Raw genomic sequence first — 15,566 nt, 5'->3', positions numbered from 1 at the left:
TAAAGAAATGTTTAGCTACGGTAGCGACTTGCGACGGCAACGACTTGCGGCAGCAGCGTGACTTACGGCTGCCCCCTGGTGAGGAGCAGTTGCGGACGAATGAGAATGCGGGATTGGGTTCGAAGGTGTCCGGGACGGGCTACCTTCCAAAATGACCCAGTCGGTGGTCGTACAGGGTGAGCTGCACCGGGGCCTGGGGACTCGGTCGCCGCAGAGCTTAGCAGTCGTTTCCCTACCTAACGTTCATTCTTTTTGTTCCTCTCCTTGGTCGCAGTCGGCCAGTGCGGAAACCAGATCGGTTGTTGCTTCTGGGACCTGGCCCTGAGGGAGCACGCCGCGGTCAACCAGGTACTGGTACCCGCCGAGTTCCCCTTGCCTGTCACAAAGAGCAAAACAAAACCAGAAAATGCTTTATTTGAGCACTTATCTGGATATATGAGATCTTGTCAGTGAAGAATGTGACTTTTTTTTTTGACGTATGTTGCTATTAGACACACACCAGTCTAAATAAACACTGGCCAGAAACCTTAGTCATAAAAGTTTTCCTGATTCTCAGGGTCTCCAATTTTTTAGTGTTCTTGTAAACAGTAAGTATGTGAAAGTACTTTATAATATAGGTTACACGTGTGATTATTAACTAGTCCACTTGTCAAATGATCACCAAGAATCCAGAGAAAACTCTTTGATTTTTGGAGAAAACTCTCCAATTCTATGGAGAAGTCTTTCATGACCGCCTGCTGAACTCAACCTATAGATCTCTTTGCATTTACTCTGTACTACAGAAGTCAGAGAATCAGTCTAAACGTTTTTATGATGCTTGCATTTTATTATGACCATTTACTAGCCATTGCATCATTTAATAACAAGAATTATTAAAATTGAAAGGACTTTATTTGGACAAGTGGCAAGACTTAAATTCTATAATTTGTTTTTCTTTTCAGAAAGGAATTTATGATGAGGCAATAAGCAGCTTCTTTAGAAATGTGGATACCAGGTAAGATGGTATTAAAGTCTTAGCATGATGAACCTTTCTTTTCATGTCAGCAGATTAGGAGAGAATTCTGTAAAGGACAATAAAAACAGTTGATAGCTATAAATTTTTCTGGCTTTTTTGCTTTTATCATTGAAAACATTCTCATTTTATCATTAATACTCTTCTGTATTCTGCAGAACAGGACAACAAATTTCCTTTTCAGGCTTTATTGAGGAGCAGAAAGAACCTTCAGTATGTTTCTTTTAGCTTAACCTTGAAATAAATTTTCACTAAAGCTGAAATTTTCCCTGAGAGTATCTTGTTAATCCATCTAACAATGGCTAACTTTTGAAAGTATTCTTTACATTTCCTTGATATGATTTGTGATCAGGAATACTTGCTCTAAGTATAGAATGTGCTAAAAGGAGAAAAGATGTGTAAACTGCTTGTAATCAACATTACTTTTGTTTCTTTAATGAAGGATATATGTATCATAAATCTTTTATATGAAAGAGGAATTTGATATTCAGGATATGTCCATAAGCTTTTAATGTTTAATCATTAAGTTTATATATTTTCAAAGTACTTCCCAAAACTAACTGTGGTGGACTTTCATTGGAAATTATTCTCAATATCAGTCTTTAATTCAATAAAAACTCTAGTTCTAGTCTGAATTAATTGTCTCAGTGTTTGAACCATTATTTTCTAGTAAAGGCTAATTACTCTTCACTTAGTTAGTGAATTCTAGGGCCTAGTGCTCAGGCATGCAAACTCAGAAACCTTGTTGTTTGCACCTTGAGAATGGATCCATTGCTCTCCAGTATAATCAGATTAACCCAAACTGAAAAAAAAAAGAAAGAAAGAAAGAAAGAAAGTGAAAAGTCACTGTAGTAATGGACAAGGAAAAACTATAACTCAGAGAAATTATATTCACATTTTTTCATCACAGGCAAATTCTCTTTTGTAGGAAATCTACCAGATAATCAGAAGGCTTTTTAGTGACCATGGAATTAGATTAAAGGAAGTTAGGAGTGTTATCTTTTTCTTTTTTAATATTTATTTTTTTAAGGTGAATACAATATCTTTATTTTATTTTTATGTGGTGCTGAGGATCAATGACTGTTATCATTTGTCTTTAGTATATGGAAATAGCTATTATAAAGACCGATTCCATCTTATTTGTGGCCCAGAACATCCTTTCCCCTAAATACTATTAGGAAGCTCAAATCTGCCTTTGTAATATTTCTTTCAAATGCTTCCCTAGCTAACTAAGTTCCTACTCTCACCCCTTTCTTTCTTGATAGACAGTAGTTTCATTACATTACATAGTTGAGACTCAGCCTGGGAGCTTTTCTTTCTTAATACTTTATGTAATGGAACTCATATATTCTGTGTGTTGTATACTTTAACCTGAAAACACTCTTATTTTCCCAAAATCAAGTTTGGGGGAGAAGAAGGGGGCTGGGGTGGAGCACCTTGTTCTTTCTGTATACTTTCAACACCTGAAGCTTCTGTTCTACAAATGGATACCAAAAAAATCTTTTTCAATAATGAGGCCACATCTTCATGTACATTTCTTTATCAAATTATACATTTTTAATAGCATGATAGAAACTTATAGCAGGAGTTGGCAAACATTGTCCATAAGTACCAGATAGTAAATATTTAATTTGTGAATCATAATGTGTGTGTCATAGCTACTCCAGAGTTTTTATAGCATGAATGCAGTCATTAGTAGTACACAAATAAATGGGTATGGCTGTTTTTGAATAAAACTTTTAGAATAGGCAGCTAGTTAGATTTGTCCTGAGGATGGCAGTTTACCAATTCCAGGCCTGTAGTATCTGCATTTAACTCTGCTTCCCTTCATATATTCTGCTTTTTGTGTACTGTCTTTATTGACCTATACAAATGTTTGGTTATCAATTTCAGTACTTCAGTAAGTAACATTTTCAATATAAAATTCTAGGAACAGTCTTAGTTTCTCAAAGGTATGTAACTGGTATATCAGTTAATGGGTGTTTGACTGCAATAGGAAGCCTCATTAATGGTAGCTTAATCAATAGGGGTATTCATTTATCTCGAAAAGAAATCTGGAAATAGGATTTTCAAAGGCTGGTGAAATGCTTCAAAGGCTTGGATACCATATGTTTCCCTATTCTTGGTATATTAGCTTTTTTTCCACCTGTTTATTACTTCATGACTAAAAAATGCATTCTCTTCCCCAGGAATCACATCCACAGTCATGTTTGAGGCAGGAAAAAGGAAGAAAGTTGGAACCAGCTCCATTGGGTTCTTTTTATCAGAAAAACTTCCCAAAATACCTATCCTTTTATATCTTTGGTTGAAACTATATTACATGGCCTGTCCTAACTATAAAGAAAGCTAAGGAAATAGTTTCTCACTTTCTCAGCCTAATAAGAGATAGGCCTGGCCTATAACTAGCCTTTTTGTATATATGGAAGTTCACATTATTAGCCATGGAAGATCTTATGACCTTTTTTATTTTTTATTTTTTTCTTTCAGAGTGGTTGGTGGTGATGGCAGCATTTCCAAGGGGAAAATACGTTCTTTGAAAGCACGAGTAAGATATATATATGCTTGACATTCCATGTGTTTTTCAAAACAACTATTATTGTTTCAACTATTTGACCATAAAGTTTTAGTTTGACTTCTTGAAATTTAAAAAAAAATTTACTAAGCCATGTTAATATTAATAAAACTAAGCAGACATTTGTGTCCACCTGAAACAAAAAGGGGCAATTTTCATACTTAAACACTAGATATAGCAATTTGTTTCATTGTTTCAGGGGAGATACATATCTAGATAAATGATAACAAAAGAAGCTTTTTTAACTCTTAAGAACATGTAAAGCAATAAATACAAGTTAACTTTTCATTTAAAGATAATGGAAAATTAATTTTCATCAGGATTATTACCAATTCAAAACATGGATCCATCCACATTAAAGTGAATAAATTCATAAGCATATAATTTCTCCTGAATAAAAATGTTTTGAGTCAAAAACCATATGTACAGTTTTAATCTCATCCCAGCATTTCTGTGATTGTTTCTGTACAAACTGTTTTCTGATTGCTGATTAGTAATCAACAATCTTGATTATAACCAGAAAAAATGGTAGTTTAAATGCTATGGAAGAATTTGAGGTGCTAAGGGTTCAGACCCGGTATAATGACAGAAATACTGGAGAGCTATAGTGGTATGGCATCTGGAAACCATCTCTTGTTCCTTTGATCTCTGATATCCTTGAAAGCAAAACTTAAGGTAGAGATAATATGCTTTTGGACTGTTAGAATAATTGGCTTAAACTTGATGTACTTAATGGTGTAGAGAGAGCCAGCATCACAATCTAAACCTTAATAGAGACTTTGACATTTCCCGGATTACTCCCAATTTGACCTCTTTCCAACCACTATCAGTGAGCAAGGTGGGAGGTGGAAGAAGCACTATTAGGAAAGAATGTAATCAGCATGCTGAAACTTGTAACTTTCCCAGAGGGTACTCTACCATTTTCTGCTTAGGAAGTTCTGGTATTATGTGGCTATGATCACTGAGGAGTTCAGACTTTGCAAGATAACTTGGTACTTGGGTGCCTCTATAGTGTCCAGTATCTCAGGTTAATAGGCAAATACTCATAATTTCGTAAATCTTATTATTACAATTAGGAAAAGACTGTAAGCCTATTACCATGTGGCTCTGAAAGAAAATATAAACATTCCAAGTCCTAGGACAGTTGTGACTCCAGACTTTGGATGCCTAATTGAGGAACCCAGAATACTCTCAGGATTTAATTAATTTCCAGAGGAAAAACAAATCAAGGACTTGATGTGACTAAGGAAAGATTGAAAGAGATATATAAAGATTTTAATGCTAAGTGACTAGAGCAATGATTCTACTAAGAGGGGCCTAAATGTCAGTTTGTATTCTGCTTATTGCTTCCCTTGCCAGATAGTGAGGTAATCAAGAGTGAGATTCATGTACCTTTAATAATTTTTCACAAATCATCCCAATAAATCTGTTTTGGAACAAAACCAATATAAGTTGATTTGTTCCCTTTATAATCTGATACAATATATAATGCTACAATTTGCCCATGTAATAAAATCCTTCTTGTGGTTGATAAGGTATTAAAGCAAGCAGGTAAGATAAGAGTTGCATGTTGTCAGAAACACCAAAAAAAATCCCTAAAATTGCCAGTACATAACCCTATGTAGTCCTATGCATGTAAAGTATATATATAATGATTGCTGTATATAAGAGGGGTACATTTATAACACATGGTTTTATAGTCTGTGTAATATTCTCTATAATTTACTTGTACATACAATAGTAAGTAGCATAGTTAATTACATAAATTTACAGTTTGGGGAGGGGGTGGTTTGTTTGGTTTTTTTTTTTTTTTTAATACTGGAAATTGAATCCAGGGGTGCTTTACCACTGAGCTTTTTTTGTTTTGTTTTTTGTTTTTTATTTGGGTTTGGTTTTAGTGATTTTTTTTCTCTTGGTTTATTTTGTTTTGGTTTGGGTGCTAGGGATTGAAGCCAGGATCTTGTATGTGCTAAGCATACACTGTACCACTGAGCTACACCCCCAGCTCTCATCGTAAAGTATGTGGAAAGTAAAGTACAAGGAAATGGGAAGAGGGGACACATAATCCTACTGCCAAGCTATTCCTGCTTACATTTTGCCATATTTCCTTTCAGTTTTTTTGTTCTATTTTTTCTTTCTATGCTTAAATTTATGTTTTATATTTTTCTTCTTAGTATTGTAAAGTTTTGTGATAATGAATCAGATTGTGAATTACTTGGAGAAAGGGACCCTCTTGTCATGTTTGATATCTGTCTAGTGCCTTGACTTTTGCACATAATAGTGACTTTACTCATTTGGATTGAATGGTTGGGCCATGATGCATAAAGAACACCATGGCTGCATCCTGTGTTTGTTTAGAACTTTTTATGGTTAAGGTTACTCTCTATACTTTTAAGACCTGGTTAGATATTCAGTTGCAATGATTTTTGGGTTCCTTTTTCCCCCAGTTGGCATATTAGAGTAGGACAAAAGTTCAGAATCAACCTTGTAATTGAAGTCTATCTTTAGAGGAGGGTAAGATTACTTTTAATTCTTAACAGATTCTATATAAAGAAAGATTTTGATAAACTATAGAAGGAATAATGCAATTTACAGCTAATAAATTCATTGACAGAGAAAGTAATTCTAAAGGAAATGCCTATTTTATTTCTCTTTTTTAGGCTGTCTTGATTGACATGGAAGAAGGGGTAGTGAATGAAATTCTTCAGGGACCATTGAGAGATGTATTTGATAGCAAGCAGCTCATCACTGATATTTCTGGCTCAGGAAATAACTGGTGAGAATATGCTTTATATAAACATTGAATGTTATCTGAAAAAATTAAGCATTCTTTATTTGGTTGGGTCCCGCTGATATGAAAGCAAGATATACTATTTTACAGACAGAGCTAGGCCTTTCAGCCCTGTCTTTTGTAATAAATGATGGTGTTTCACAATGCTTCAAAGCCACATGTATTTACTTTTACACCTAGTTTCTTTTACCTTTTTTTTTTTTTTAAGAAAAAAAATGAATCGGGAAAAACTGATTTTCTAAATTCTTCTTTGTAAATTAAGTCTCCCAGTAACCCCCTAAACCCCACCCAGCTTATACCCAGGGGCACTTTGCCCCTTTTAAGTTTTAAAAATTTTTTTAACTTGTGTGTATGTGTGGTAATGGGGATTGAACCCAGGGGCACTTTACCACTAAGCCACATCCCCAGCTTTATTTTGAGACAGAGTCTCAGTAAATTGCTGAGATTGGCCTCAACCTTGCCATCCTCCTGTCTTAGCCTCCCAAGTAGCTGAGATTACAGGTGTATGCCACTATGCCCTGCACAGATTTATTCTTATGTAACACTAAGTAGTAACAGAAGTTTAAAGTACTTTTATAAGCTGTTTTCTTACTTTCATTATTTGAGAGTTCTCCATTTGGTCAGAGTTAATAGAATTGATACAAAGATACAAGTCAGACCTGTCTCCTTGCATACAGGTCTGACTTACCTTAAATGAAAACAAAAAATGGGCAATTAAAATCTTATTTTGTTATTATATCTCAAGAGAAAAGTTGAGAAGATGAAATTATAAAACCATAATTTAGGATCCTTTGCTAATGAGTTATCTTATTAGGATATTTGAGGATTATACATAAGTAATATATATATATAAAATTTTCTATCTAGTATCTTCAACATAATGCAGTATGACTTACCGAAGCAAGAATAGATTTTTACTTAGTATAATTAAAATGTTTTTAAGTTTTTTCATTATCTTTTTATTTAGAACAGAAATAATAAAATCAGAAAGTAATAAATGCAAGGATTTTATTTTTTCTAAATCTGTACTCTTATTTTCAGGGCTGTGGGGCACAAAGTTTTTGGCAGTCTTTACCAAGAACAGATTTTAGAAAAACTCAGAAAGTCGGCAGAGCACTGTGATTGTTTGCAGTGTTTCTTTATAATACACTCCATGGGAGGAGGTAAAGTTATTCACTCATTTGACTATAACAATGTTGAAATCCAAATGGGAATTCAATTTGCAAACATAAGTCTTGCTTTCAGACCTATGCTTGATAAAGATATCACTATTTAGAGTATATGTGTGTGTTTGAATGTTTTTACATTACAGCTTACCTTAAAATTCTATAAAATTGGGTTACTAGTACGAATTTTGTTTTTAAGTCCTTTTTAAGAGACAACAGAGCTAAATTGGAAATTTTTTTTCTTTTATCTTTAGCTGCTTTCATAAAATTTTCAGCCACATTTCAGTATATAAGCATTTTGGGGGAATACTTGTTTTTTCTCAGAGTTTGCTTGTTCAGTCTTACATTCTAACCAGGACTAAGCATTTCTGGCACATTATATTTACTTACCAGAGAATATCAATATACTTTTTTTTGGTCCTAGATATTGAACCTAGGGGCACTTAACCACTGAGTCACATCCTCAGACCTTTTTTTTTTTTTTTTCCCTGAGACAAGATCTCACTAATTTTCTGAGGCCTCAAACTTAATGATCCTTCTACCTCAGCCTTCCACACTGGATTATAGGCATGTGTCACTATACCCAGCATCAATATACTTTCTTTAACCACCTCCACAATTTTCTCATCTCCAATAAGAAAATAAAAGTAAATTCTTTCCGTTAATTTCTTTAAATTGTCTATTACATGGTAATTAATGCACTTAAACTAGAAATATATGATCTACATAGCTTTCTTTGCCCAGGGACACCTGTAACTTAGAACTGAAGTATTTTGTTTCCTTGCTTCATAAATTAGAAACAGAATATAATTTGCTAATTTTAAAATAGGATTAACAGATTTTTAAAATTCCATACTTTTTCTCTCCAAGCTGAAATTGATTTTATATTCAGTACGTTATATATGATTGACATGTCTTTATTCACTGTCATGGCATTTTAAAATTGTATTTACTGTGTAACCATGTCTTTAGAAGACCATCATAATCAAGACACTTTTATCTTTGAATTAGTATAATACATTTGTGCCACTATAGCTATAGGCAATATTCCCAGAAAGGAAGATGGGACCAATATGAACTTTTTCATTTTGGTTGATATCATTAATATACTTTCCTACAATATTGTATATATTTATATTAGCCACAATATATAAGTTTCCACTTCCCTACACTGCTATTAAAGACTACCTAAAAAAATATTTTTCATATAGTATTTCTAGCATCATAGCCTTTTCATATTTATCTGCGTAAGTTAGGTCAATGACATGAAACTTTTTTAACCAGAATAAAAAGAAATACATTTAACATCCTAACACAACACTCCCTACACACACACACCCATGAACACACATAGGCTGAAACAAAAGATTCAGAAAACCATATTTACTTGTAATATGTGATGCATTGATTCTTCTTCCTCATTCAAGAAAAGAAAAATATGAGTAATAATCTAATAAATAGTTTATGACTCACTAATAGTTCACATTCTACCATTTAAAAAACTCCAATTAGAAGATCCTAACTTTCTCTTAAAGTTCTTAAAAATTTCTGAATTTACCTGTGTGCAGTGACACACACCTGTAATCCTAGCAACTCAGGAGTCTGAGACAAGAGGATCTGAAGTTCAAGGCTAGTCTGGGCAACTTAGTGACACCCTATCTCAAAAAGGGCTGGAATTTAACTCAGTGGTATAGCACCTCTAGGTTCAATCTCCAGTACCACAAAAGAAAAAAAAATCTGAATTTATATAAATGTAATTTATGCATCAGAAAAGAGTTTTACTGAATTGCTTAGCACCTCGCTTTTTCCTGAGGCTGGCTTTGAACTCACGGTCTTCCTGTCTCAGCTTCCTGAGTAACTGGGATTACATGTCTGTGCCACTGCGCCCAGCTTGACTCATTTTTTTAAGTTACTTAATGGCATGACAGTTTTCTTCATTATTAAGATTGTATTATGTATACTATACCAATGCTGTCAAGATAGGGTTTTTTCCCTTCTAAATTGCTTGATATTAAGCGTACTTTGAGTCTGTCTTAGTTGAATTTTTCACTGTTCAGTTCTCTTGACATCTAATGGTTTAGATATATGAAAAAGTGAAATATAGAAAGCTATCCCAAACTCATAGTCACAGTCAGAGATGGAATTCAGGACTTTGAGTCTAACTACCCATGTGCCCTTTATCTGAAATTGGATTAGCTAATACATAATCACACAGAAATAAGTTGAAAATTATTTCTACAAATAAAACAAAAATTCCAAGTTCCTCACAATTATATTCTGAATCATTCATTGCTATTTTCATTTTGAAATTTTAATCCTCAGGAACAGGATCTGGACTTGGTACATTTCTTTTAAAGGTGCTTGAAGATGAATTCCCAGATGTATACAGATTTGTGACTTCAGTTTATCCTTCTGGTGAGGATGATGTCATAACTTCACCTTATAATAGCATCTTGGCAATGAAGGAACTTAATGAGCATGCAGATTGTGTGTTGCCCATTGATAATCAAGTAAGAAATGACATTGGAACTTATGGACAAAGTTTATGTACACTTACACCTGTATTATGCTCGTGCATTTACATGAACCGTGCTCTTCAGTATTAAGCATTCTAAGAGAAAAAAAGAGTTTAAATTGTTTTTCTTTCTCTTCTTTCCTAGTAGCTCATCTGTGTCCACTCTTCTTAATAGTCTCTCAAATTTTTCTCTCAAAAGTCTTTATTTGACATCATTAGCAAAATTGACCTCATGGTGAATTCTGGAAAGTTGGGTAAAACCGTGAAGCCCAAGAGTCTGATTACTTCAAGTGCTGGGACTTTTAAAAAGCAGCACAAGAGGCCCTTTGATGCAATGAACAACATTGTGGCAAATTTGATGCTTAACCTAACAAGGTAACCCTGTCTAAAAACATGACTATGCTTTTGATGATGTTTTAGATTTTTGTAGATTTAGATTTTATTATAAGTTGTGGGAACTTCTTTATTATATTCTTTCATCTTATATTTTTTTTGTCTCTTGGAATAATAGATCAGATTTTAATTCCTATGACTGTGAAGCAGCTTTCTACAAGTACATTTTATGAAATATTAGTGGATATTTGATAATAATGATTTTATGGTAGATGCACTGGAGAAGTACTTGTTCAAACAAAATTAAGATTTTTTTTGCTATAGAACATTTTAATCTCTTACACCACCTACTAATATATAGCTCCTTGTTAGCTGATCCAAAAGATTTCCATAACTTTGATCTCAAAGATTTATTCAACATTATTGTATTGCAGATTGTAGAATGAATCAAGTATATTAAAAAAATTATTAAAATTTCTACAATAATTATTGACCTAAAGTCTGTTTTAAATAAAATACTTTGTATAATGAGCAGGTTTAATAGTATGTAGTTACACTTTAGGTAATCTAGAAATAAGAATTGCTATAGATGCTATATTTTGTATTTTAATTAATCCTTACAATTATTTGTGATACTAACTTTCAGTAATACCAGAAAAAGAGCTATATCCAAACAGAACAGTGTACAAAATATTTGAGAAAATGCCTGCCAAATAAGTCAAATTATATTAAAAGTGTATGTTTTTAAATTTAAGATGTTTTTTCATTGTTTTAATGTCAAACTTTTAGCTCTTCAAGGTTTGAAGGATCCCTTAACATGGACATTAATGAAATCAGCATGAATTTAGTTCCTTTTCCACAACTTCATTATCTTGTGTCAAGCCTAACACCTCTATATACACTGGCAGACATTAACGTTCCTCCTCGGAGGTAAGATGTAACTTAATTTCAGTTTCTTCAGAACTTTACATACTTTTAAAGAAAATTTAAGAGAAAAGTTTATAGTAATTGTAATTATGTCATTTTATTTGTGAGAAGTGTATAAAATACAGTTGATAACAGCCATTTTTTCATTAGATGAATGCTTGTTTAGAAGTAATCATTTAAAAATATCAAACTATTTGAAATTAAATCCAGTGGTGTGATTTTTAGGCTTTTGGGAGTTTTAAAATTAAAGTTTACATCAGTTTATTTACAGACATTGTGGTTTTAAGGTAATCTTATCATGTACAGTGATGATGAGCCTGAAAGTTCACACTGGCATTTACAGTTGAAAGGAAAAAGGTCCTGCCAAACTCTGTAGATAGTATGTATAGATTCCAGAGCCTGGAAATATAATAAAACTAAAGATTCCTTTTTATAGTTAAGATTCTGGCAAGAAAGTGATTGTATGGTGCAGAAATATTATAAGTGACATTGATAAAACTTTCATTTGAGCCAGTAGCAACCGACCAGTTGTACCAACTAACAAGTAGAATTTCTTTTCTGCATGGGATTATAATGGCCTTGTCATGTATGTACAATATACAGTGTATGAAACATGTTGATCATTGAATGTTTACTACTATCAGCCCAGCATATTAAATTAGTATATTTAATAAGTAGAATTTACACTTTTAATGTGGACACACATCCCACTAATTATAATAGCTCCTCACTAGTTTTTGAATCTTACAAGAAAATAACCTATGTGTCGGCCTGCTTGTTGTGTGGGGGCTCTTAACTTCTTCTGAGTATCAATCTCTAAAGTAATGTCTATAAGTCAACTTCATAAAAAATGCTCAAACCACATGCATTCCAAAATTTTGAACATAATCACAAAGGATTGAGGAAATTCCCCAAACTCACCAGCCCTTTTAAGGAGTCTGCCCTCTCTCCTTCTGTGGAGTAATCAGCATAGAACATAATCTTCATTAGGGCAAGAAGTTTGTTTTGTTTTGGGTGGTGTGTTTTGGTTTTGGTTTTGATGCTGGGGATGTATGGAACTCAGGACCCTGTGTCTGCTAAGCAAAAATTCTATCACTAAGCTGCATCCTCAGCCCAGGAAATTTTTACTGTATTCACTGCTAGCTCTCTTGTGCTTAGAATAGAGCCTGGAATATATAATAAATACTAGATAAATAAATAGCACAGATTTTTGCAACTCTTCCCACTTATTCTGTAGGTTCAGCACATAAAGGTCTGGCTAGAGTTAATCTCAGTAATCTCATCATATTTGTATTGAGTTAAATGGTAATTAAGAACTAAAGTGGGGTCAGTTCAGGACCTAGAATTTGTACATTGTTAGATACAAACTATCAGTTACCTTTTTCTTCCTCTTTTTAACCGAAGACATTCCTATATTTTTTTTATCCTTCAAACACAAGACTTCAGTTTAAAGTCTTCCTCTTTAGCAACATTACTACAGAGTTTAATCTTGCATAGGAGCATCACATTGTCCTTTGATAGTTTCCTCCTAATAATTTATTTATGATGTATTTTACAAAATAATGGTCTTAATATAGCTTCCGTTAGTTTTAATAGTTGTGATACTATTGAATTAGATAAGCATGTTCAACTGAGCAAAAATGATACAAGTTTCAGAAATCACTACCACATTGAGCTAATGCTACTCAACATTTTGTAATTACCTAAAATCATCAATATACTGAAAAAGATTTAAAAAACAAATGAAAAAGATGTTACATAATTATTCCTAATATTTACCATCAAGATTGCTTTGAGAGAATGATAGATGTTTTATATATTTAGAATACATGGTATATATTCTAATATTAGTATAGTATTAATTATTTTTTACCTATGGATGACTATCTTCTCATTTTATAATAACATTGAAAAACTTTTTTTTTTTAATAAACAGTGACTCTTTATTGTTCTAGGTTGGATCAGATGTTTTCAGATGCCTTTAGTAAAGATTACCAACTAATTCAAGCAGATCCCAAACATAGCCTATATCTCGCCTGCGCCCTCATGGTTAGAGGAAATGTACAGATTTCAGATCTTCGCAGAAATATTGAAAGGTTTGGTTTCCATTTTTCAAGATAATTTATTTGTACTGCTTGGAACAGTGTAACATAGTAGTTAAAACAACCTCTCCTCAAATTACAGCGATATCACTTCCTCAAGTATGACCTTGAACAAGTTACTTAGCCTTCCTGTACCTTATTTTCTTTAAGTATAATGTAAGAGTAGTAATAGTACAAAGTTGTTATTTATGAATATTATGTGATACATGTTCTGAAAGTGTTCAAAAATTATACCTAATATTGTTCTTATTACCAACACTATTACTACACAGCTTCTGTGTTTATACTCTGACAGTTTATTATTAGAAAAACTACTCCATTGAATTACAAAATTATAATACCCTCATTTCTTTTTATATTCAAATTTCTAATCTTTTTTAAATAATTTTTTAGTTGTATCTGGACAGAATATCTTTATGTATTTGTATGTGGTGCTGAGGAAAGAACCCAGTGCCTCACACGTGCTAGGCAAGCACTTACCACTGAGCCACATTCCCAGCCCAGATTTCTAATCTTAAAGGATATATTTCTAGCTTTTTCAATCATTAATTCATAGCTGAATTAATGTCTTCCTAATAATGTCTCTTAGCTCCCTATCATATTGTCCCATGATACTGTTAATAGTTTTTTTAAAAAGGATAACTTAGATTATAAAGTAAGCAATTAGAATTATACCATCAGTAATGACTCTGTTTAATGTGCACTACCATCACGTGGTATTTTTGTATCTCAGTTCTTACCTTTTTTTTGTATTTCAGATTAAAACCTTCTCTACATTTTGTCTCCTGGAATCAAGAAGGCTGGAAGACCAGCCTGTGTTCTGTACCGCCTGTGGGCCATTCTCATTCATTATTAGCTTTAGCAAATAACACATGTGTGAAGCCTACCTTTGTGGAACTGAGAGAGAGATTCATGAGGCTCTACAAGAAAAAGGTAATCATTCACCTTCCTAGCTGTTTGTTGTGGCTCTTTTAGGTGTATCACATTACAAATAAGGACCAACCTCATCTACCATTTTGTTGTACTGACTATAACTGAAGTGGAGAAGCTTACTCAAAATGAGATGTATTTCCTGAGTGTATAGGATTTAGGCAAAATATTTGACTGAAGTTCTCATTTCTGTTGTGAAGCTGAACGTACTATAATTTTAACAGTATTTACCTTATAGGACAGTTATATGTATTAAAGTCCCTGGAATGGTAATTGTTACCCACTTTTGTATTTATAGGCTCACCTCCATCACTATCTACAGGTTGAAGGGATGGAGGAGAGCTGTTTCACAGAAGCTGTGTCATCTTTGTCAGCTCTTATCCAGGAGTATAACCAACTAGATGCCACAAAGAGCATGCCTGTGGAGGACTTCCCTAGGCTAAGAGTAGCTGTATGAAAAAGAAACCAAGAAATATGATTGTCACTTTTTCCTAATTTCACTTTTTTTTTTTAGCATTTTTGTGATTTAGAAAATTCACTTTGTTTTTCATATCAGAGTATTGTCTAAAAAAGAGTGGTTTCTGTTTAATCACAATTCATTGATACCAGTGTGTGAAATTAGTAAATCCCATTACCTTCACTATAAGCAGTTTATAAAATAGAGAGAACAGAGTTCTTTAACAATTTGCTTTTGCTTTATTTATTGCCTAATACTTGTACACCAATAATCATGTCTTTGGTTAAAAAAAAAAAAAAAAAATCTTGTACAGATATACTTTTTATACTTATTTATAATTTATATTTTGATATTGTTTAAATTGATTCTTTAAAAGTATATACTAGGAGTTGAAGAACATAAAATATAAATATTTCCATGTAATATCCACTAACTTCAGAGACAGGCTTTATTATAACTGTTAAAGAGATTGTATTTCTTCTATAAAAAACTTGTTTATACTATGTTTTAAATTATTTTTAAGTATCATTGCTTTTTTATCAATCCAGTTGATTTTGTAATAAATGTACATATTTTCAAACAGTACTATTTGTTATTTTACAAACCACCAGTATATAAGTAAATAAAACATTACCAAGCTTGATAACTTTCTTCACTGGCTATTTAATAGTCTATTGAAGTTGTTCCAATTACTATAGTCTCCACTTTGATTCTTTAACATTATTTTTAGTCATATCATTTAAGGAAGTGATTTGTAGGAA

The 15,566-nt window shown here is 32.8% G+C and overlaps 1 protein-coding gene across 1 annotated transcript; it reads left to right on the top strand.

Annotated features, from left to right (window-relative positions):
- The first annotated feature begins 44 nt into the window (after positions 1-44).
- Positions 45-14,943, top strand: TUBE1 (tubulin epsilon 1). The gene is made up of 12 exons (XM_081294264.1): positions 45-176; positions 275-348; positions 942-994; positions 3,500-3,557; positions 6,245-6,360; positions 7,417-7,538; positions 9,864-10,051; positions 10,256-10,431; positions 11,179-11,319; positions 13,272-13,412; positions 14,177-14,351; positions 14,647-14,943. Exons 1-12 carry the CDS (start codon positions 152-154, stop codon positions 14,803-14,805), a joined length of 1,428 nt encoding a protein of 475 aa, XP_081150390.1. The 5' UTR covers positions 45-151; the 3' UTR covers positions 14,806-14,943.
- The last annotated feature ends 623 nt before the right edge of the window (positions 14,944-15,566 follow it).

The sequence above is a fragment of the Spermophilus citellus genome (assembly GCF_964194105.1).
Source record: "Spermophilus citellus genome assembly, chromosome: 5".
Classification (NCBI taxonomy): domain Eukaryota; kingdom Metazoa; phylum Chordata; class Mammalia; order Rodentia; family Sciuridae; genus Spermophilus; species Spermophilus citellus.
Note: the sequence above shows the minus strand (reverse complement) of the source record. Positions and strands in the feature narration are given on the sequence as shown.

What these genes read in the sequence shown, in the direction of transcription:
- TUBE1 (XM_081294264.1), top strand. Translation starts at nt 152, where the DNA reads ATGACCCAGTCGGTGGTCGTACAGG. An exon ending in AGCACGCCGCGGTCAACCAG is followed by an intron (nt 349 to 941) that starts GTACTGGTACCC and finishes TTTTCTTTTCAG; the next exon opens with AAAGGAATTTATGATGAGGC. An exon ending in TTTAGAAATGTGGATACCAG is followed by an intron (nt 995 to 3,499) that starts GTAAGATGGTAT and finishes TTTTTCTTTCAG; the next exon opens with AGTGGTTGGTGGTGATGGCA.